Genomic DNA, 23,770 nt, shown 5'->3' on the forward strand with positions numbered 1-23,770 from the left:
GCAAGCCTGATGCAAACCCTTCAGTCTCAGTTCCAGTGCAAACCCCCTTTTTTAGGTGGGGAGACTCAGCTTTGATTCCAAGCAAAGGATGCCACCTACTGAATCCTTGCTACCATGAGCACAGCTTTGACCCTCCTGGCTCCAGACCTCTGGCATGATCACAAGCCAGACTGCAGTTCCAAAATAAATTCCAAGGAAAAGTAGAAAACAGGCTTGTAAAAACGAAGCTTTTCTCCCTGCTACTCTCTCCACAGCCCGAAGATGTATTACTCACCAAACATCTGCACAGCCGTAATAATTTCTAGTTTTGTAACACTGACAACCTTAGGAGTATTAAAAAAACCTCCTTACATCTTTATTCCATTTTGGATTCATTATAATACAGTCTGACAATATATGCTAGTACAGTACATTCTGCAACATTTAACCCCTGCTCCCAGCTGCCGTTCTTAACTTCACGGCTTAATGACACAGAGTCAGTAGATCACAATATGACCCTGTTAATATTTTTTTAATGCCATTTTTACAAATTACAGCATAATGCACTGATTATGAGGATGAAAGGAAAGTCTCTACGTCTGTCTGGAAACCAAATAAAAGAATGTTTGAACATCTGTTCATCCTACAAATGTCTTTTAAAGCTTTGATTTTCCCATAATCATTTTGTTCCACCATTTCACCCTTTTTTGAATGTGTATCCAACAGCCTCAGGACAGTAGCCAGAGATCTGCAGTAATAGCACATTATAATCAAAGTTCTTGGGCACACTTAGGTTCTCCCTTTAGAATTCTACACTGGGAGAAACACAAAACCAAGCCCCAGTCTTCAACAGATCCCTCCCCAGCTGTGTATCCTACACAGACCTCTGCAGCAGGAGCAAAGGGACAGGACAAGGCTTTGTGACAGGGGCTTTCTGCAGAGGATTCCAAGGCACAAGGGCATGGCAGGGGGCAGGTGAAGGCACTGCCTGCTCCTGTGGGTCCATCAGAACTGCCCAGGGTCAATGCCTGAACAGAGGCAGCTCCTCAGTGCACTCAGGAGCTGGGATGAGCTGCAGACCAAGAGCCTTCCCCTCTCACTGGGCTCCCAGCAACCATCCTGGGAGCCCTGCCACGGATCTCCAGGCAAGGGCAGAGCCAAAGCAGGGAGCAGCAATGAGCAAAGAAGGAAATTGGAGCACTGAGGGTGCACATCAGGTCTTAGACTGAGAAGATGGAAGAAAAATGCCAAGCTAGTATGCTAGTCAGGAAATGAAATGGAAGACAGGAGGAAGATTTTAAAAATACGTTTATAAGAGACTGGATGAGAAAGGGATGTAGGTCCAACTCTGGAATTATTGCTGCTCACTGCCTTGGAGTACCCAAGCTAATAAACCATGGGACTCCCTGCACTAGGAGTCCTTTCAGCCAAGCAGAGGACTGCAAATCTAAGTGTTCAGGGTTAATGAGTTTTCAAAGGGATCAAGTTCCATAACAACAGACTCTCTGATCCTGTTAAGGGCAATCCATGGTGTGGGGGGGGGAACATTCATCAGATAGGCTTTTGTGAAAATACATATCCCCATTTACACTGACAACCTCCTCTCCAGAACTACTCGAAAGGTTCTTAGAAATGAGAAAAGACAAAATCCTTAAGTGCAAGGATAACAACTCTGGAAGCACTTTTCCTGATCACTCCCCTTTTCTTTCCAATACTCCAGATTAGCAACCCATTTAAAATTTGGCAAGGACACTAGAACTATACAGATACAAGTATAAGTTCCTTAATAACTAGGAGCATTTAATTAGGTTTTTTATACCCATAATTCTTAGGCTAACCTGGGATGATAGTAACACTGTTCCTTCAATGTCATCTGTTCCTCTGTTCATCACTGCAGTATCTTAGGCAGAGGTAACAGTGCAGAGTACAAAACAGGATTTGATAAAGGCTTAAAAGAAAGATAACATTATAAATGTTCTTTCCAAAAACTGCTTTTGGGGGTGTTTGGGAAGAAGAGAGAAATGGGGAGGGAGAGGTGACAGGGGTGTGAAATGCATTTTTTCCATTACAGAAGGAAACATTTTCCAGCAAGGCTGGCAGCACAAGTTCTGTTAAGCCAATAGCTAAAGTTGCCTGCCTAATTCCTCTGGGATCACACTGAAAGCCTTCCCCATCATCTTAAGGGATGTGCTAAAGCTTTGCTGGGACTCACTCAGCAGAAACTGTTTGGGATTATTACACAAAGCACTAATTCTGTTCTGATTTAAAGAGGGACCATCAGCCTAGTTTAGATACCAGGCTTGCTCTGTCTCACAAGTGCCCAGCTGTAAATATCCTCTCAATTGCTGATAACTTTGCCATTTGTAGCCACTTTGGCTACCTAGAAATTAAAAGGGAAAGACTGGAAAAAAATCAGGATCATGTTAACATAATGGACTCATGCCCATCAAGGGATATAATAATATGATTAATAAGAATGAATGCAGCAATTATTTACCTCCTTGTGCAGCATGCACTTACATTGTACACATGGTCACCATCAAAGGGGTCACAGGCTGCCATTCAGCATCAACAAGCAGGTACTCTTTTTGTTCAAAAGGCAGGAACCAACATTTGCCATGCTGCCAAGCCTGAGTCCAATTTCTGTTCCAGACTGCAGCTTTCATACCTGTGGAATTGCTGTTAGTTTTCACATGAAGGTGTCCTATACTTTGTATGCAACAAGGAAGGGATATTACCAGTGCTCTCCTTTTCATGAGCCTAGGACATGAAATTGAGAGAAAGAGCTAAAGCAGCCATGAAATCCCTATTAAAAACTAATGGTTTCTAAAGCATCTTGGAGACACTCATTTTACAAGGCTTATGCAGCAATCTTCTATCACTATTTTAATGAAACAAAGCCCTTCACTGTTTCCAGAGGCAACTTTTTCTTTCACACACAAAAGGCATTTTGGTTACAAAAAAATAAAAAAAGGAAAAAGAAAACAGTCTTGGAATAGGATTCATTTCAGAACAGGCAGAAAAATCAAAAAAAGTTACATAAAATGTCACTGAAGATAAATTCTGAACCTTTGGAACAGCAAACAGAACAATTAAGACTCTCAGCTACACAGATCATTATGTTTAATATGAAAAACATTTCTAGATATAAACTGTATTTATAAAAAACATCCATACCATCTCTCAGATACCATCTTACACATTTGCAACTGAAGGAATGTGAAACATCCATTTTAGCTTTCACCTATTAAATAGTATGCCTGTGGTCTCCCACTCTGCTCAAGGAAGTAAGCCTAAAATAATCAGCTTCACTTTGTGGATCACATGAAATTCACATCCTGACTTGGTGGCAAACTTCTAAATCAAGAGAAACTTCAACACAATTATCCAGGCAAACAGTGCAATTAGAATGTGCACCCAGGGGTGCTCCTCTGGCAGGTGGGCCAGATGAGATGCCACAAGGATGCACATCACAGAGATGACAAAATACACAAATTTCAACAGAAAAATATGAGATTGCAGAGATTTTGGAAGGGGGCACAGTCAGCACAAGCTTCCAGGCTCTGTTTGTGACAAAGGAAGAGGTTTAAGGTGTTTGGACAAGAAATACATTCCACCTCAATGCATTTCAGGGTCTGGACTTTAAGGTGTAATGAAAGGCCTCTCTTGTTTCCTCAGGATTGAATCATTTTCTTCTGTGTGTCAAAAACATATCTTTTAAAGATAAGAGAGATAGTAACAGGTTGGGCTGAATCATTCTTGCTGCTTTCATCCTCTTTGGTCATATCCCCCTTCCCTCCCTTGGATTTCTTCTTGGAGGCAGCAGTTAGCAGCATCTTGGTATCTGGCTTCAGCCCATCTGTAAAAGAATAAGAACCCACATGACTAACACACTCAACATCACATTTCAGAGATCTAGAAAAAATGAGCAGGCATGTTTTCATCTGAAATCAACCAAAGAAAATAAAGTAAATCAAATGCATTAGGGAAGTCAAATTTCTGCATAAGACTCCTGCAGTATGGTAGTTTACACAGAAAATAAGAGAAATCCTTAAACATAAAGTTCATAACAGTGATACCACAAATCCAGTGCAGAATCCTGAATCCTTCAGTGTCCATCTACAGCTTTTAAAGTATTAAACACATGCAAGAATTTAAACAAGCCAGACCAGCTTGCCTGGTCTAAGTCTTTTAGACTTGGCAGGCCTTTCCTATTATTTAGACACATACCCAAAGTTTCTTGTCATCACTAGGAATATTTACAAAAATATAAGTCATGAATAAAATTATAGAGATAATAATAAATTAAAATATATTTATATATACTAAAATGATAGAGAGTAACAAGGCTCAGAAGATTCTTGAATTTCTTTAAATCTATTTTCTGGATTTACCTGAAGCACACTGCTTTTTTATAACTTGCACATTGTAAATTATACATGTCTTGTTTTTGTTTGTTGTGGTTTTGTTTTGTTTTTATTTTGTTAAGAAAAAGTATTTGTTAGGGATTTCAACTTGCACTGCTTATTGCTTAAGGGCATGAGAATTAAGCTGCATAGTATTTTGGGGATCTGTTTCTCCAGGCATTTGTGCCAAACAAAAATATTTCTCCTTTTCCTCCTAAACAGCCAGGGTTTGTTACACCTTTATTTTTTCTTATAACTTAACACATTGGTAACATTTTAGATAAGAAAAGCAAGATAGCAAAGTCCAAAGAAATGCTGTAAAACAAGAGAGATGCAGCTCATAAAAGACCACTCCTGAAGAAGCACTTGCATAAAGCAGAAAGCAACAAACTCCTTAAAGCTTTTTCAGTGCCACCTGAATATGCTACAATGTGGTTTTCAGGCATTGGGCCAAAATCAGTTCAGGTATTTTTAACCTGTGGTGTCATATAACCTTATCTCAAACACTTAATCAGCCTCTCTCTCTCCATACTGAAATTCAGATGCGGATTCTCGTATCACAGCCTGACAAAAAGATTGAGATGCTTATGATTTACTGGAGACAGGAGGTCTGCAGGCACAGGTGAACTGCTCCAGCTCACACACATCCAGGGCCACTCTCAGCTGATGGCAAGGGGACCCAGCCCCAGAGCCCAGCCTCTCATCTTGCTGTGTCAGGCAGCAAATTGTCCCAGCAGCATTCCCACTGCACAGCCCAGGGAAGGGAGGAAATGAGGATGAGGAAGTGTTGAAGCAAAACCAGGATGCTCCCAATTGCCATTTCACAACCAGAGGCTGTAAACCATCCCTAAGGCCCTGCACGGGGGAGACTTTTACAGAGAGAGGGGTCTTTTATTTGGAAAAAACCAAAAGACAAAGAAAAACACAACAAAAACAACAAAACAACACACAAAAAAAACCCAACCAACCAAAAAAAACCCAACCAAAAACCAAATGAAACAAAAAACCCAAACAAACAACCCCCCCCCCCCCAAAAAAAAAAAAAAAACAATAAAAAAGAAAAAGGGCGAAAAGTGAAAAGTGCAAGAGTCCAAAAGAGGAGAAAATCAAAATGTTATGTATATAACTAAATAAATTACAGCCCTCACTAAGGCTGCAGGAGTCCAGCATCAAGCACAATCAACTTTGTACAGTTCTGCAAGATCATGCATTTCAGTCATGGCAGTTGCTGTTTTCTTTTTCCAGATGGCAGGACACAAAAAAAGCAATGATTATTTCATTGTGAAAATAATTGAGACTGTTCTTCCTTGATGGCTGAGAAGTCTGATAATGACTATCTTTGCACACGTAAGGTTCAATTAATCAAACTAGGTAATATGGTGTGGCGGGACCACATATTTATTATATGATTTTATTACATTGTAGAGTCATATTTGATGCAACTGTTTCGATTTTTTAATTGGATGCTTTCATATAAATCCCATTAATATCATTACCCTTACAATCACTCCATCTTCACTACGAAAAATAATTTATCACTACATGAAAAGCAACTTATTTCCTATTTGGAAAGCTCTGAGACCATTGTGAGTGCTGCTAGAAAAAAATAGCAACAGTCAAAAAAGGGGAAAACAAAAACAGCAGAGTGAGTGACCTCACACAGCCCCACTCGCTACCTTTGCAGAATTTATTTAATATTTTATGTTTTCTACTGTTTTGATCAATCTAATTGCAACTGTCCCTGCACAGGGTTTCCTCTGCTTTCCTGAGACGACCATTTATTTTTTGGACAAAGAAACATTTCATTTTGCTTTCTAGTTGGTTTCCCTTTCTGGGTCTTATCACTATTACAAATGTTGCTGTTACTGGCACAGCACTGTTTAAGAAAGATGTTTAACTAAATCCTTTCAGAAAGACACATTTTAATTAAAGCAAACAAATCCTAAAACACTTTTATTTATGTTAGCAGGCTTTGCGAGACGCTAATTTCCAAAAAATGGTAATTGGCGGAAAGGAGAGAGGAAGGGAGGAGATGTGGCATTAAAATTGCAGCCAAAATTTTCCCTTATGCGTATCTGAAGAACCCAGGCTGCCTCTGCCCACAGGGACATGGCAGTGGTTGGCCTCTCACCCCACAGGGACCCTGGGATGCTGCAGCAAGTTGGGGAAGACTCAGCCACGAGGGTGAATAACCAACGTGGATAAACTGAGCTTCAAACCCACCAGTGACATCAGCCTGGATGGCCCAACACAACTGAAACCTGGCACAGCATCTGTGGCATTCAAACAAACATCTCATGTCTGAAAAATTCTGGCTTTGAGAAAAAAAGACATGCTGCATGTGGAATTCTGTTGGGGAAAACGCATTTAAAACTGAGCCATCTCGCCTCCTCCATCCTATCACTAACTTCCACATAGAAGAAGTAAAGGTATACCTCACCTGCAGCACTTAACACCTATTTGGACTAAATAAGGTATTCCAGGTAAGAATTTACAGAAAAAATGGCAGAACGTGGCAGTTTCTACTGGTGAAGTGACAGGCTGACAGCCAGAGGCAGCTCAGGTATTATTAAACTCACATGGTATCTAAATTACCTAATCAGATCCCATGGCCCTCATTCTGCAAACAGATTAGGTGGCTGGCATCATACCCTGACAAATGGCATTTTCTGTTTTTCTGCTCTGGTGCCAGCAGGTCTCAGGGCTGAGGAGGCTCTGAGACAGGGAGCAGCACAAAGGGGCAGGCAGAGAGAGACAGGCACAATCGGGGTTTCATCTACCTCCGCGGATTTCTCACATTACACACAATGCATACTTTACATTTTACAAAACCAAGGAAATGAAGGGAAATATATCTGTCACCGAAGAAGACATCAGAGCTTTAATAGCTGAAATGACGGATATTTTTAGATGGAGGTCTAGTTTAACTTACTTACATTAAGGGTCTAATCTCTGCTGAACAATAGCTATGTTAGCTTGAACACATAGTGAGAAATCTGTTCCATTAATTAAGTGCTGCCTGTACTACTCGGATTTGTAGCAAACGTTAATAGATTTTTTTTCTTCCTCTGTTGGACAATTACTTTATTTTGCCAAGTTGCTAATGGATTAAATTGAAAAGGTCCATGTGTTAAAAAAAAGACTTGAGCTTTAAAGTTCTAAAAAATGCCTTGCATACAACAATGGAAAATACCTATGTATTAACATTATTAATGGGCCATCCTCAAAGGCACATAAGACATGTGAAAGCTTAGCAAATTCATTCCTTCCCATCAAAACCATGTCTGTAAGAAGAAGTGCCCAGACAAGGTCTTATGCAAAATGTACTTTTAGCATCCAATAACTCAGGTTAGATATGAGAATCTAGTTGCAAAATAGTGTAATTTACTTCATTCTTTTCAACTACTGTTAATAATTAACAGATAAAAATATAGACTCTAATATCCTTTGTCTCAGAATGGCTTGAAGAATTTAGTCCAAACTGATCCATTTGTAAGTGATATTAATAAAAAAATGCATTTTCAAATTCAAATGAAAAGCAATACCAAATCAGGAAAAACAATTTCCAAGTCTAAAAACAATTTCACATGCACAAAATAAAGGTAAAACACAGTATTTTGTACAGTTTTCACAAATAAAAAGCTAACAGCTTCATGATTTGCAGTACTTTACACAGTTAAATGAATGACAGTGTCGAGTTTTACAATTGCTCACACAAGAAATTTGCATGGAAGCACACAGATTTTAACCACTCCAAACATTAATTCCACGTTGTAGAACTCTGAACACCTCCTTGTGTGCAGATTAAAATCCAGTTTTATCTGTACACAAGGAATGCAGCTCCCCTCCCTCCCTGCCTGCAGGGAAGTGACTCCCATGGACACAAGTTCTGCCCCGAAGCCTCCCTGGAGCTGCTGTGCCCGGGACAGGCTCCAGAGCAGCCAGCCTGGAATGCCAGCCCCGACACAGAGCACAGCACCCACACACAGCACCCTAATCAGGCTTGCTTCTGCTTTGTCCTTACTCCTGCTTCAGCTGGAAGGAGGATGAAAGCTGGTGCAGTATCTGCTCCTCTCATTCCTTTTGCTCACCCAACACAGGGTGAAGGAGTGCCTCTGTGCTTTTGCCACATGTAAATATTTATTTCATCTATTACCTGTAGCCTTGGACTATACTTTGCCTTTTACACTTTTAACTTCTCCACTACACATTCTCCTTCACTTAATACTGCCATTACTTATCAACATACATCCCTTGTCATTTTTGTTGACTTTTTTCCTTATAAGCCTTCTGCTTCCCTGCTCCTTCTATAGGTCTCCAAGAACAGTCCCTGTTCTTTCTTTCTAAAGTCCAGCTCCTTTTTCCTTGACTCACAACTGCACTTGCTATTCAGCCCTTCAGGAGTTTTATCTCTCTCTCCCCCTTTTCCAACTTAACTTTTCAGATTTCCCAACTCTGCATTTCCATTTCCTATTTTCACAGTTCTCTTCAATATTTAAGAATAGTCCTGTCTCCTTCAAAGCTAATGAAACATTGTGTTTGAATGCAAGATTTTAAAGATTGAATGCCAGACACACTTTAGATGAGAAGCAGGATAATACAGTATCTCCTTGTAGCCCAGCCAGAGACAGGAGCAATTTTTAAGCAACTGATAACCCATCATTGAAAACAGGTGTAATAATATAGGTGCAGGGCAGGCTTTCCAGCACAGCCAGGGACAATAATTTATTTCACTGAACTTCAAAAACTCCCTTCTCTTGTGCACACTTGTAAAAAAAGCCTATTACAAACTCTGCTGGTGAACATGGAAGTATCTGCATGGATGATTACACAGTTTTCTAACAGCACAGGAATTGTAATGGGGGAAAAAAAATCATGTTAAAAGCTTTCAATGCTCCCAATTAATGAGAACTTTGCTTTCAGGCCAAAATGAAAAGTTCATCCTACCCTGCACTGGTTCTTGCCATGGTTTGCTGGAAAAGTGCTGGCTCAGGATCCTCACCATGCTGTTAGGAAAAAGTACATTGAGGCTACACCAGCAGCTACCCTGGGAATAGAAAATATTCCTTTCTTCATTACACATTAAGAAATTGCTAGACTATTCTTGACTTGCTGATGCTATTGCCAAACCTCCCATTCCATTCAGGAATTTGTGAGCAGAGTTTCAGTGGGAAACTGAACTTGCTTCTCCCTTCTGTAAACAAAATCTCCTATTCCCTTTCTTTGAATGCTGCAGGTAGAAGACTCAGCTACACACAACTTCTTGTTTCCTGTCAACATTCAAATGTTAAAAATGGACTGAACATCAGAGAACAAGTTAACGCAGCATATTTGATGTAGAAAATAATTTTTATCCGAGGCAAAAGTAACCTTTTAATATGACAGGCAGACATTTTTCTTTCCTCCCGAGGGAAGGAAAAAAAGAGTAAAACTTGAAAGAGGCAAAGTGTTGGGGATAATCCTCACTCACAATGGATTATTCGTAACAGCTGGTTTGCACAATTTCAGGATTTCCTCAAATTGAACTCTCAGAACCTGAACCCTAATTACACAGTTAGAGAGTGTGTGCCTGCATCAACTCTTGCTAACAGAGAGTACAAAAGCTGGTTGACCTGAAAATCAGAAATAATTAGAGGCCCAGATGGAGACGTCCATGCCACAGTCTGATGCAGAGGGGCTTCACCAGAGAGTGCACAAAGCCCAGCCTCTCCCTCAGCTTGCTGCAATGATGGACCACTGAAAGGAAATAGAAACTTTCTGCCAGTACTGCAGGACACAAGAATCCTGTATTTCAGCACAACACAATTAAAAACAAATTTATTTTTCTTTTCTTGCAACAGCTATATATATTTATCCATCTTTAGAAATATCCATTCTTAAAAAAACATAGATACATGTGTCCAAAGAAGGGTATGAAGTTCAAATAGAGTAGTACTCCCATTTGTTTCACATTCTGATTAACTTCAAAATGAGAATAATATATTTATCATTGGTTTCCAGGAATATTAATAGAAATACCAGTGTTATAAGAACTGATTCTCAGAGTCCACAATACACTACAAAGCACACACTTGTTTTCCAACTAGTCCCAAAACACGTCAGCAGTTCTACAAAACTGTTTCTATGCACCCTAAGAACTTGAAAAGCTCATGTAATATCTCTAAAGTAACACTCTGGAATTTTGATTTAAACAAAAGCTAGAAGCATTCCAAATGAGAGGGTCTGTTTGCCCAGCCTCTCCTGTTACAGTAATCTCTGCAGTCAGGCAGGAAGGACAAGAACAACAAAATATAACATCCTGCTGCTTCAACTCCTTACACCAGTTAGCAACTCTGCTTCTCTTCTCCTCTCCTAAAGATACTCCAAATTCTACCTTTTGACTTTATTAATGCAATTTTGCACCTTCAATATCTCAGCAAAAAAACCAAACCAAGCTAAAAACAGAAACCAACAAAACAAAATTAAAAAAAAAAAAAAACAAAAAAACAAAAACCAAAACGAAACCCAAACCCAAAACACTAACAAAACAAAAACCCAAACAAAAAAAACCCCAAACTGATCAGGAAAAACAAGATCTCTGTGAGCCTTCTAAGGACAAAAGTACTGTGTTACTGTACCCATAAACACTCAAATGCACCCCACCACATCCAGTGGACTGGGTGATGGGTCATCTAGAGATTGCTGATCCTGTCTAGCTTGGCATCCCATCTGCCTCTCATGAATGTATTGTGCTTGAGAAAGAGCAGGGGTGGAACTGTGTCCTGAGCTAACTGGAGCCCAGGATCAAGCAGGAATTCTCTACCTGACATCAGGGTCAACACCTATAAACATTTTCTTGGCAGAAGATTTAAGTTCTCTTACAGGAGCCAATCTACTCTCCTAGGTATTCATCACCACAAAGCAAATATAATATGATTACCAAGATGATTTCAGTGTAATAGTTTACCTGAGATTCACTCAAGAATCAAGGGATACATACTCCTTTCCTTGCTACCCTCAGAGCTCAGGTTTTCAGCCTCAATTACTTCCACAGATCAGGCAATGAATTTTACTTATGTAAATCCCTTCATAATTCTCCAGTAATTCTATTTTGGATTCACACCACCTTTTCCACATCTCTTGTCAGCTCTCTCAAATATTCTGCTAGAGTTTCAAACTCCAGAGAAGAGTAATTTTTCTTTTCTGGCCAGTACAAGATCAGTTATTACCACCTTGCCTGGCTTGTGAATATTAATAGGGCTACAGCAAGAAGTTGGCCAGGGAGCAACCAGCCTCCAAGAAGACAAGAAAGGAGATTCCGTCCTCCCAAATGTGCTAAATCCTCAGCATGGTATTTGGGATCTACACAAAACATCCATAATTCTTTGTTTGGTGACAGAGACAAGGAAAAAAAAAATCTTACAGCCACTTGGAGCAGAAGCAGATTGCCCTATGTCCCAAGCAAACACTGTTGTGACAGCCAGCCTGCATCAGCAGCACTATTCCTGCAGTCTCAGCATGGCAGACTGCTTGGAAATCCTTCACAAATAAAACATCTTCCCATAAATTGGGGAACAGCTGCCCTGCACCACATCAGAGAAGGCTGCAGCTCAGTGGTGAGCAGGACTGAGTCTTGTGTATCAATTTAAGTTTATACAGGCTTTTGGACTGAAAGATATTATTATAAGAAGTGGTACTACTGGAAATAACATGGATTTCATTATGGGCTCCTACTTCGCAGGGAAAGAGCCAATCTTCCCTGATGAGGAAGACAGAAGCTGTTTTAATTTAAGCAGCTGACCTGGGTGAAGTTCAGGCCGAAGCTGTATTTGGAAAACTCTCCCATCAAGCTGGACACAACCCTTTCAAGCTCAGTGCCAATTCCACACAATGGCTTGAACTGCGCTCTCTGGCAGTCCTTAAAGGCACATTTTGTATCTTGGCTTTTGCTGCAAGCAATCAAGAAAGAATGCAAGAAAACAAAACTGTTTCCCAAGCACTGTTTGCTGGTGCCATAATTAATATAATCAAACAATTCCACAAATTGCTTCCAATTGCTGGCGTCACTTTCATGTGCAGAGCCAGACTTTCAAAGAAGGGCCCTTCTTGTCCTACATCCTTACACTGGTAACCCCCCTTTCACACAATAGTAAACAAGACCTCACTAAATAGTAGAGGGTAATTTGTACTGTAATAGGTCCCCAAGGCACCATGGACACAATTTGAAATGCCATCTAATTTTTCTTTTTAATTAAAAAAGCAGTTACTATATTTAAACAACAACACAAAAAAGTTCAGAGGGGACAGATTGGAGTTTCCCACAGCTCCCTGGGAGTTTTCTCAAGGTCAGGAAGAGTTTTATAGGCTCAATTGGTACACATTTTTTTCTTTAATTAGTCTGCCATACCTTCTACATGAAGTCAGCGTCTTGATTTTCAGTCTGATATTTTTCATATTGCTAAATGGAGCACAGACTCCAGCACCACACCGTAGCTGCTGAGTGGGTATCAGTGGTACACTTCCCTGTGTTTCCCTCTCCTCTCTTCATCCTAAACCTGTCATCCACACTGAGGAGACCCAGCATAACACAGTGCATTGAGTATGCAATTCATTCAGCTTTATATTGCTCAATTTCCAGCGAGATGACCAGGATATAGTATCTGTTTTCCCAAATTTACATAATACGACCACATTTTTTAACCTTGTATTTCAAAAATAAAATGCAACTATTAAACAGCAAGTACAAATGGACCACTCTCATTTGAAACCACACAGCAGGAGAGATTTCTGAACTTGACAAATCCCCATCATGTATCACACCACTGCTCTGCATCCATCTCATTACTTCAGTAAATCTACACAAGCCCACACACACTTTAGAAGGATATTTGCAGTTCCCACTGTGGGTTTGCCAAAATACACCAACATACCCCCTTCAGCCCTAAATGACAGCATGGAGATGAAGTGACATACTCTAGGTCTTCATTTCTTGGCTAGTTGGCCATCCCTCAGCAGAAAGCAGTTGAGAATACCAAACCTGACCTCATTTTATAGCCCAACACAGCTGCTGTTGCACACTGCACCACAACCATTTGCTGGCAAAGTCTTTCTGGAACAACTTCCCTAACAGCTGAGAACTTTCCACCTTGACTCTTGGAACACAACTATGAGTTGTATGCTCTACAAAACTTTGTGTTTCTGTGCAGCAGGGACTAACCTTAATACAGGTTACAGGGAGACTCCAGTGCACCATGCTTTAGGTCTAGCCTACAAATTAAGTGTACACACAATACAATGGATCAACTGCAGAGCTAAAAGACAACCACTATGACCATATTTCTGGCCTCAAATCCAACACTGTTCCACTAGCCTAGAGGAAATTTTCAAATTAATTTCTGCATGGACTTTCAGTACAGTAACAAGGTTGCAATTATGCCAGCTGATGTATCATATCAACAATTATTACAACTCTCTTTTCATTTGATGGCCACTAAAGGTCCACAGAGCCACTGAGATCATGCCTAAGTGCTGTAGCATACCTGCAGGGAGAGGCACAACTCACACCAGTGCTGTGATTTCAGTCCACACATTCTTCAAACTCCCTGAAGCAAAAACTGAATGCACGGAAAATGCCCAGTGCATAACAGGAACAACTATGAAAAAATGATGGAACTAATAAGGAATCAAATTATTTATGCATATAAATATAATGTTGGAAGCCTGGGATTATAGGCAGGCTCTTCTTACAATTCAGCAGTAGAAAAATTACAGGCAGGTCAGCGTGAAATACCCAAGACCATTCAAAACACTCAGAACAGTGTCTTGAAATCACAATTACTGTCACTGGATCTCCTAAGCTCTCTCTCTTCTGGCAGAGCACTAAGAAACATGCAGACATAAACACAGAGTGCAATCTGGGAGAGTGTATGACAACTGTTGTACAGGACAGAATTTCACAAGTTTTATTATTGAGGTAGTCCTTGCTGATTAAATTCTCAGATCAAGAGGAGCAGTATCACAAACATGTCCCCAGAGAGTACAGTTAGGTATGTAAAAATAGGAACCACTATGGAACCACTAAACACAGGAGCTTTCATAATTTTGAAAACCATAGAATATCCCTTTGGCACTAAATTCCCATCCAGTGAGGGAGTTTCTCAGCCCAGAGCCACTCAGCAGTGGGCCAGAAGGCACTTTTGATTGTGTTTTTGTCAGCATTCCAGGACCTATTAAACAGTAAATAAACAAAACCAACAATGCTCAAGCTGTGTGCACCAAGGTGAGCAGAAACAACTGAAAACATGTTTTGCATTCAACATAAGAGACTAAAACTTCATCATCCCAGTGAAAAGGGAACAACAACAACAACACGACCTGCAGCAGTGCCCAGGATCTCCTGCAGCAGCCTCTCAGAAATGCATACAATGCAGAAGAGGTCCAGGCTGGCAGACCTGACACAGAATCAAAGGCAATTCATTACAAAGCAGTTCCAAATCAAAGTGCTCAATCCACAGGCCCCTCTGTAATCCTCCCACCTCCCCTGCCACTCTCCATGTGGAGGAGGCACCGCAGCAGCCGGTTAAGCTGGACCAACTCCACTGACACATCCCAGGCATCGGCTGCTCAGCCCTGGTCCAGAGTTTAAGTTTGGCGATATTCATCTTTCCCCAGGCTGCCTTTTTAAAGCAATCCTGAACAATGGGACTTCAGAATAAAGACTAAAACATTTAAATTTTTTTTTTTTTAAACTTCTAGGCAAGGGCCTTTAAGGCGATTAGAAGGGGAGGGGGATTGGATAGCAGCTTTTGCTTTTTCATGTTATGTATATTGTGTGTAAACAAATATGCAATTTGCTTTAAAAAGATAAGGTGATTAAATTTTTATCGGGCTTGTACTCTGTTGTCACCACAACAAAGAGAATTAGGAGGAGGAAAGAAAGGCCTTTTTATTTGAATTATGCTCTTACCAGAGGTTCTCTACAGCACAGCTGTAAAGCCACTCAATGTTCTCCAAACAGGCCCTTTGATTACATTTTATTCAACTTGTTTGCATTTGGAGCAATCGAAAGGAAAAGAACGCTCCACATTTTGATGTCTTAATGTTCCTTAATACCTTCTTTAATTTATATTAAGCTTCTTAACTAGGGTGATGAATTCTTCAAAAACAATAAAGACCTAGTGCAGAAATCTTCCACACGCCATGAAAATTGAAATTATAATGTATTCATGGCTTTTTTTTTGTTATAAAAAACATTATTTAGAAGAAAGATTTAAAGCATATAAAAAAAATCCCAAAGTTGTATGAAAATTACTTGATCCAGAGAAATAGAGGAAAGTTCAAACTAATTATTACAAGGGAAATAAAATGTTGTAGGAGGTGGAGGAGAATAAACAGCATGAGAGTTTTGGATTACTATGAAGTTTTCAGTCTTTTAATAAACTATAAATTTCTCCTCTATGGCTTTCTACCAGAAAACCAACCAACCAAAAAAAAAAAAAAAAGGCAAAAAACCCAAACAAACAAAAAAACCCACCTACTAAAAATTTGTATAATTTTGTTTTACCAAGACAAAATCAAATGTTTGCCAGTTCTTCCTCCTTTATTATTCATATACTTCTTCCCTAAAATGACTCTTCACAGTTCCACAGTGTGCTCCCCTCCCAGTGTCTTTCACAGTCTGCCAAGACCAACAGTGAAACTGCTGCTGCTGATCATAAAGGGGCACTCAAACACCCTCGGATGCAGCAGCTCCATGGGACACATTCCTGGGTGAGGTTCCCAGACTCAAACCCCATCCACAGGAGGACCTCAGTCAAACACCAGGGAAGGCTGCATGAGAAATGCAAGGGTCACTCAATAAGTAGAGACCACTTGAGGGACAGGACTGGACAGGTTTGCTCTCACTGGCTCCGTGTTTTCCAGCTACAGTGGATGCTCAAACACTAATTACCTGGCTCATGTATCAAAACTCAACCTCAACTATTCCAATGTTCTTTAAAAAATCCTTTCTGCAGAAAATGAACTCAGCTTCCAGGGAAAGCCCATTATGGACTTCTATGTACAAATTATGGACTTTACATACAAAACAGCCTTAGTAAGGAACATCCAAATGGGTGTAGTCTGTCTTTGCTTCCCAATTTATCTACTGTTTTACCTTTCTTTTTACTTAAAAATTGTACATTCTAATTTAACTGCTTTCAGTTTTCAGCAGTACATATGCATCTGCACATGTACAGCCACAAACCCCTCACTTTGCTCCCCCTTGTCCTCTGCAATAGAAGTCCAGAGGAAAAAAACAAGCCATGGCTGGTACCTCTCTGACACCAACACAGTGCCCAGAGCTGTGCTACAGTGACTGGGTGTCTGGATACTACAGCAGCAGAGAAATGAGCTTTCTAAGTGAACACATAAAATCCTCAAAATATTCTTGAAGTAACAGATTTCAAAGAGAACAGACATTTCGATCTGGAACAATTGTCATTTTTTGTTGACATCCACTGACTGTTCACCTACATTCTCAGAGTCATGTTTTTAAGCAAACTCCAGGAAAGCAGAGTTTAAAACCTGCCAATAAAGGCTGCCACATCTACAAATGTTTGTGGAATAGCTCACTTAGCTGTACCAGCAATCAAGTGGCCACAATAATTAAAACAATTAAAAAATTCACATGCTGCATTTACCACAGAATAAAACAATGCAGATCCTAATCTAACACCAGTGGCACCCTGGTTGGAACAACACCTTCCCCTCCTGAACGAGTCACACCACACCAGCACAGAGCAGCAAAACCCAATTCAAGAGTGACTTTGGATCAACAGATCAAAACTGAAAACAACCTGAGTACCAAGAAATTGCAGACTGTGACTGAGGCAGCACAATCCAGCTTTACAAACCGCCTTGCTGCCTTCTGCTGTGGTGGAATGTTTTCTTCACAGCTGTCCTGCAAAGCAGTCACTGCTTTTGCAGGAAACAAGAGAGAAAGACAATACAATGCTAATATAAACAGTTATTCAAGGGCAATAATTATTGTATAACAGGTAATCAAGGCTTTAGCCCAACTATTTCAACTTTCATCTGCATTTTTTAAGGGAGCAAGTACCAAATTTACATATCCAAACCAGTATTTTATGTATGTAACCAGTTAAGTCTTAACTGCTGTGTCTAAAAAAGCTTGTGCCTTTAAGCATAAACGATTCATGAATTTTAATTTGTTTTAAATGTTGAAAAATTCCATCCAAGTAAATTGAGTCAACAAGCCAAACTATGAAGACATGTATCTGGCTTTTATTTAAAAAATAAAAAACTCAAGTCTATAAATTTCTTAGTCACCCACAAATCCTCTAGCAGTAAAAAATGCTTTCCAATAACTAAGTTTTCTGCATTTCTTTTAATTAAGACACTATGCTTTTCACATGCTGGCTGAACACTACTGAGCCTTAACTCTATTCTCTTTGTATTATTTAACTACAATATTTTTAAATGTTCTTACAGAAATAAATTAGCCAATGATTATCAGAAAGCAGGGGGGAAGGTTTGCAGAATGGGACTCTGTAAGCTGCTTCAATATTGTAAATTTCAAAAATGCAATGTCATCAGTCCACTCTACAAATAAAAATGCTTAAAATTTATATAAGCATTATTCTAAAAGTACCAATTTATTTATATTTCCCTCCTAAATATCAAGACTTAGTTTAATATTTTCATGCTTTTTCTCACTAAATAGAAAGACCAAAATAAAACTTTGAATATAAAAGTTAATGCTTTCTAATAATTACTTTATAGTACTCAGGCTCCAAATAAACAGCAATGCCAACCAAGTTGAACCTGAGTAGTAGGCACAGTAGGTCAGACTTTAAATGAGATAGCACAAGCTGCAGAGATACAGTGACACAGACCCAGCACATATTAATAACTTAATACCTCTATCCATGCCACACCAATACTTCCATTTTTCTAGGCAAACACCCAAGGGCTGGGTTTCCTTCCTCGCTGCACTCTTCCTGGGGCACAGACTGTTCTAAAGCCCATTCAAGTAAAATATCAGAAAACAGGTACAGCCTCTGTCCAAGTGCAGGGGAGCAGATCATATTCAGGCTGAAGGAGATTAGCTTTCCTGAACCATCACCCCAAAAGACTCTCCTCATCTTTCTGAAATTTCCAGGTGCTGATCACACTGTTTAGAAATAAGATGCAGGCAATTCACAGGGCTCTGATGCAGAAATTATTAACAAGTGTCCTGATACAGGTGGCTGGCTGGAACGGAACAAATTACAGCAACCTAATGGACACATTCCCACTGCCAGTGCAAAGCTGTGGGGCCAAATGCAGCTATGAAAGGGAAAAGGTTTGCAACTTAAATTGCAAGGTGTTACAACAGCCAACCCAGCTCCGTGGAGCAACAACCTGGATTGGAGAGCCACTGCACATTTCCAACATACCAACTCCTCTGACTTCACTGCCAAAAACATCCAACCCCCATAAATAAATGCGGTGTTTCTAGGGAGTGCAGTAAAAGGCAGCATTGAAGGAGAGGAAAATAAAATTACAGGAGATGTAATATGATCAGCCAAAACACACAAACAAGAATAAATCAGCCCCGTTACCAAAACCACAAAGGCAGCACCTTTGTGATGACTATGGATTTCATTAAGTTCATGTTCTATACAGTCCATTTCAGGAGTGGGGGCTGTCAGATCTGAAGACTTATTTTTCTGGACAAATAATTCTTAAATGTTTGCCATGTATTAAGATATCAATTTTTATTATACCTAAATTACTCAAAGACAACACAGGAACATATGTAGCCTATCATAAATAATTTGTAGAGAGACCCAATGAAAGCATGGAGTATCTTTTGCCCACTGAGTTTTCCTAGAATACTGGATTTTTGAAAGGGGCTAATTTAAGAACTATTCACATTCAAATTAGATTTTCTCTGGTAGCTCCTCTGCATCTTCCTTGTAGCTCCCATTATGACACTGCTCCAGTCAACTCTGCACTTCACAGCATCTGAAAAGTCATCCAGTAAAAGGAAACCCCCATCCCTTCCCAAACCCATCTGTGTTAGAGCTCTGATGTCTCCAGTTATTGCTCAGGGCAGAGATGATCAACTGCAGGTTCTATGATGGCAACCAAGAAGCCATTTACAATTCCAACAGCTGTTACTGATTTTGCAGCAGAATTATGGCAAATCTGTAGTTCAAACCCTTCCTCCTTATGAGGAGGGGGAAAACAACAAGAACAAGAAAAAAAATCAACAAAAACCCAAGAAAAGGGAAGGACTGGGCAAGTGCCATGGATAAAGGGCATAGCTCTGGCCAAAACCAGCTTTTTTTCCCTGTGCAAAGCTAGGAACACAGAGACTATTACACCATGTTAAGACAAGCCCAAGTCCTATCTTATCCAGGTTCCTTCCTTACAGGCAGGCAGCAGAGGGGGAAGTCTGCAGCACACCACAATATTGAGCCTTATTCTCCTTCTAAAGCTCTGCATGCCCTGCAGGCTGAGGCACAGGGCAGGGCTGCCTCAGGGACTGCCCAAGGGAATGGTCCAGTCAGGAATCACATCTCCATGCAGGTTACTGAGCCAGCACAAGCACCAGCTCCAGCTCTATTAGGCTACTGCAGCTTTCAGGGATCAAAATGGAAGCAGCAGCATTCCCCCATCTTGCACACTGATGAGGGAATTCATCAAAGTGTTCATAGAAGTGTGTGTTTTACATGCAGTTCATCAAGGCTATGGATCTACAGGAGGTTTACATTAAAACTTATCCTGCTAAAATTCAAGCTCTAGTAAAAACTCTAAGGAGAAAGAAAAATCAGAGTGTTTACAAAACCTATCAGATGCACTCCCTTCCAAATAGATTTAAACAATAAATCTTAACAATATTTTCCTGAGGACAGCTATCCTCGAATCCTTGGAAAAAATATGGGATACCTGAGGAAGACATGAGCCTCTCTTTGGAAGGCAACCAGGTACACTTTGCCCCAGAGACAAGGCAGGTGCTCAGAATGCAGCAGCCTCTTCAACTGCCTCCCTCTGAAACAAAAGCAGCCTCCATGCCTTCAATGCCCATAGTTTAGACAATCTGTGTGGTACCCAAGGCTGCTCAAGATGCAAGAGAAATTATCAGTCTGCAGAAAATGAACCAATCTTATTTCCTGTAGTAGGTAAAAAGGAGCTCACCAAGGTCATTTTAGCAGAAGTCAAAAGAAGCATAAAACAGTTATTGTTTAGCATTTTCTTTCATGCTTGCATGCATCAGCTTTGACTCAACAACTTGTTATTAGAAAACGCAGCAGGAATAAAACAAACATTCCAGGTAAGACCAGCTCAACTTGCAACTCCAAAGTATACTTCTAGTGAACTTCATCAGAACAACAACAAAAAAATTAAATAAAATAGCCTTAACATTAGAAGAGTCTCTCAGTCAGCAGTGCTGACTTCAAATGAAGGTTAGTTTGTGCTCTGCAATCTAAAATTATAATGGACAGGCCACTCTATTCCCAGCTTTTATTCAGTCCTATTTTACTACTTCAAATATATACTACCTAAATTTGTATACTCTTTAAGAGTAGTTAATCTTCAATTAAAATACCTAGAGCAGAAACTAAGATAACTGGTTTAAAAGGTAAAAGCTTATTGACAAAAATGTATTCTTCATATTGCCTTTTTTTTTAATTCTGCATATTAAAAATGTCATTTTTATGACTTGGAAAAAATCTTCAGGAATAATGAAGGCTAACAAAAGACTGAAGAGCAGTAATTTAAAAAGCTCCATATGTAGCATCCTGATTACTGTATCAGTCCCATTTCCATAACGAAGGGAGAAGCCACCAAACTGCTGCCTGTCCTTTCTGGTGACAAGGAAAGGGCAAAGAGGACGCCGTGTTTCCAAGGCATCATCCTTCAGGTTCCAAGGCAAGAACAAGAAGTCTCCTGCAGTACAAGATGTGGGTGTCAGTGTCCAGCACTCTTCTGGAATACGGTAACCCCAGCTTTGGTGGTCCCTGCACATGTAGTTAATTTGGAAGCAGCTGGGTTCAGAAGTTTATCCTCCCTTTTTGACCTGCAAAGGTTTAGTGTGTGGGCGTGCACGAGTGTGCACATCATACCACACAAGCTGAAGATGTGCAGCCACAATATACACGGTGTGTGAGCGTTTGTGTGTCAGGGCTTGCACACAGAACATGCTGCATCTTCCTAAACACCAAAACATTGTCCAGTGTACACTGGAGCGATGTGCACTGCAGCATTCAGCCATCCCAAGACAAGCAGAGCCAGTCTGCACTTCAAAAAGCTTCTGGATTTTTTAAGCATAATTTCAAAAGGACAAACTACTGAAAAAAAATTAATTGCAATACTACCTACTTAGATAAATAGATTGAACATGCTCCAGAAAAAGGACACTGACAGTTCTGCAAGCCTGACTAGATCTACACACTAATATGCCCACCACAGGTACACCCAGGGCTTCTATTCATATTTATAGTGCTTTCCAGCACAGACAATGCAGAGTAAAAGTGTAAATGAAGCTGGGGGTTAAGTAAGACAGGCAGGAAGACTAGAAAGCATGAGGAGGCTGGGGATCACTGAGCACAGTAAGTTCATGAGTAACAGTGACAAAAGTAGAGTCACAGACTAGTGGAATATTCACAGCTTGGAAGAATGAATGCATTCTCCAGCCAACATCTGAATATCTTCTTGAATTGCTCTAAAGCACTCTACAACTGCAGGCAGGAATCTCTGATCTTGGCACGAAGGATATATTTTTCAACCATTTGTCATTTTACAGCTCAGACACAGAAGCAAGTCAGTGCCTATCAGCTGAGCTTCAGTAACTGCAAAATGCTCCTCAGCACATTGTACTCCCCACAAAACATCTTCACTGGGATTTAAAGAGACATCTGAGGTTATGAATTTATTGCACATTTGTGATGGGGTTTGAGCATTCAGACAGTCACTATCACTGAGATAACAAACAGTAACTCATTAATCCATGGAAATGTGACAGTATAGTTGAGTGCAGCAGTTTTCTCAGCACTTGTGTTATTTTGAAATCTTGAATCAATTGTTTACAGAAACTCTTCACTTGTGTTCACAGCAGTAAGTGCTCTACATACCAGTGAATCTTTAATACTTCCTAAGTTGCAGCGTGGATGAAATAGTGGTTTCTTTTATTTAAACTATAAAAACCAGCACATAATGGATAAATAGTTTATGATGAGTGTAAGATACAAATTTTCAACCAGAACAAGCACTTTGTGTTTGTTGATGAAGTTTTAACTTTCAGTCAGAATTACATAACAATAACCCTATTACAAACCAGTTCCAAACACAACAAGGGGAAAACACTCTGTATGCAACACAAATCAAGTAAAGTATGTAGGCATAATGGCATAGAAAATAATAGTTATTAAACAGAAGAGCCCATACATCAGCACAAACTCGGAATTAAAACACAAGATGGAGCCCCAGGGGGAACACTTAATACAAAGACACTACAGACTGCAAGTCTATCAAGACCAGACTACTTGACCAATGCCAAAAAATGCAAGCCTCTCTTCAAAAGTTCCAGGGACAAAGTGAAAAGTTAATGTTCAGAGCTATTGTGCATTTCAAACTTTCTTGTGACCTAAAAAAAAAAAAAAAAAAAAAAAAAAATCAAACTATCTAACTTTACAGGGAAATTTCCAGCTTCCAACAAAGATGTTTTATACAGTGGTTTAGCATCAGATGTGATGCCTAATACATGGGGAAAAAAAAGCTAAAAGCTCTCCAAGAAAACAAAAACTGTATTTTCATTGTTATGCAGTAATCCTAACATCTAGTCAAAGAAAACACTTCCTATTTTTGTTTCAACACAGTAGCACCCAACTACTTAAAAAAAAAAACCCAAACAAATGAAATAAATAGTAACAATTCCAATATATTACATTTAAGCAGATAAATAAAACTCATGAAGCAATAAAAGAGAGAAGAACAGGCTCCCAATGCCATGCAAGGCTTTGGGCTGACAGCTCAGTCAGAGCTGCTGTGTGAGCAGGGACAGCACATTTATTCTCTCATAAGTAAGATCTGTTTTATAAGTATAAACTGGGAGTAACTACACATTTGATGGTTGAAATGAGAGGATGATTGAACCAGTAACTGTTGCTCAAAACAAGGAAAAGAGAGGGACAGACACTGCCTTACAGAAGCCTCCAAATTGTCACACAACTTGCTCTGAAATTTTTGCAGCCCTAATGGGCAGACAATTAGATTGGAAATTAAGAAACCCAGGCTTAGGCAGTTTTACTTCTTTGGCTTCCATCAGTTCACCACATTATTTCACCTCTGTTTCAGCTTCCCCACTTAGAAAGCAGGGTTCCTAATGCTACAGTTCTTTATACAATACCTTGGAATAC

At 39.8% G+C, this 23,770-nt stretch overlaps 1 protein-coding gene across 5 annotated transcripts in view; it reads right to left on the reverse strand.

Annotated features, from left to right (window-relative positions):
• Positions 1-328: 328 nt before the first annotated feature.
• Positions 329-23,770, reverse strand: part of EEFSEC (eukaryotic elongation factor, selenocysteine-tRNA specific) — a 123,564-nt gene continuing 100,122 nt past the window's right edge. For 3 of the 5 annotated variants that reach the window (XM_077184392.1, XM_054640278.2, XM_054640279.2), the window contains exon 7: positions 329-3,838. In XM_077184392.1, coding sequence (XP_077040507.1) covers positions 3,654-3,838 — 185 coding nt within the window. In that variant the 3' untranslated portion in view covers positions 329-3,653. Of the gene's footprint in view, positions 3,839-14,738; positions 14,816-23,770 lie in introns of all 5 variants that reach the window. The other 2 variants (XM_077184390.1, XM_077184391.1) reach the window with 2 other exon arrangements.

Source organism: Agelaius phoeniceus, chromosome 11 (assembly GCF_051311805.1).
Source record: "Agelaius phoeniceus isolate bAgePho1 chromosome 11, bAgePho1.hap1, whole genome shotgun sequence".
Classification (NCBI taxonomy): domain Eukaryota; kingdom Metazoa; phylum Chordata; class Aves; order Passeriformes; family Icteridae; genus Agelaius; species Agelaius phoeniceus.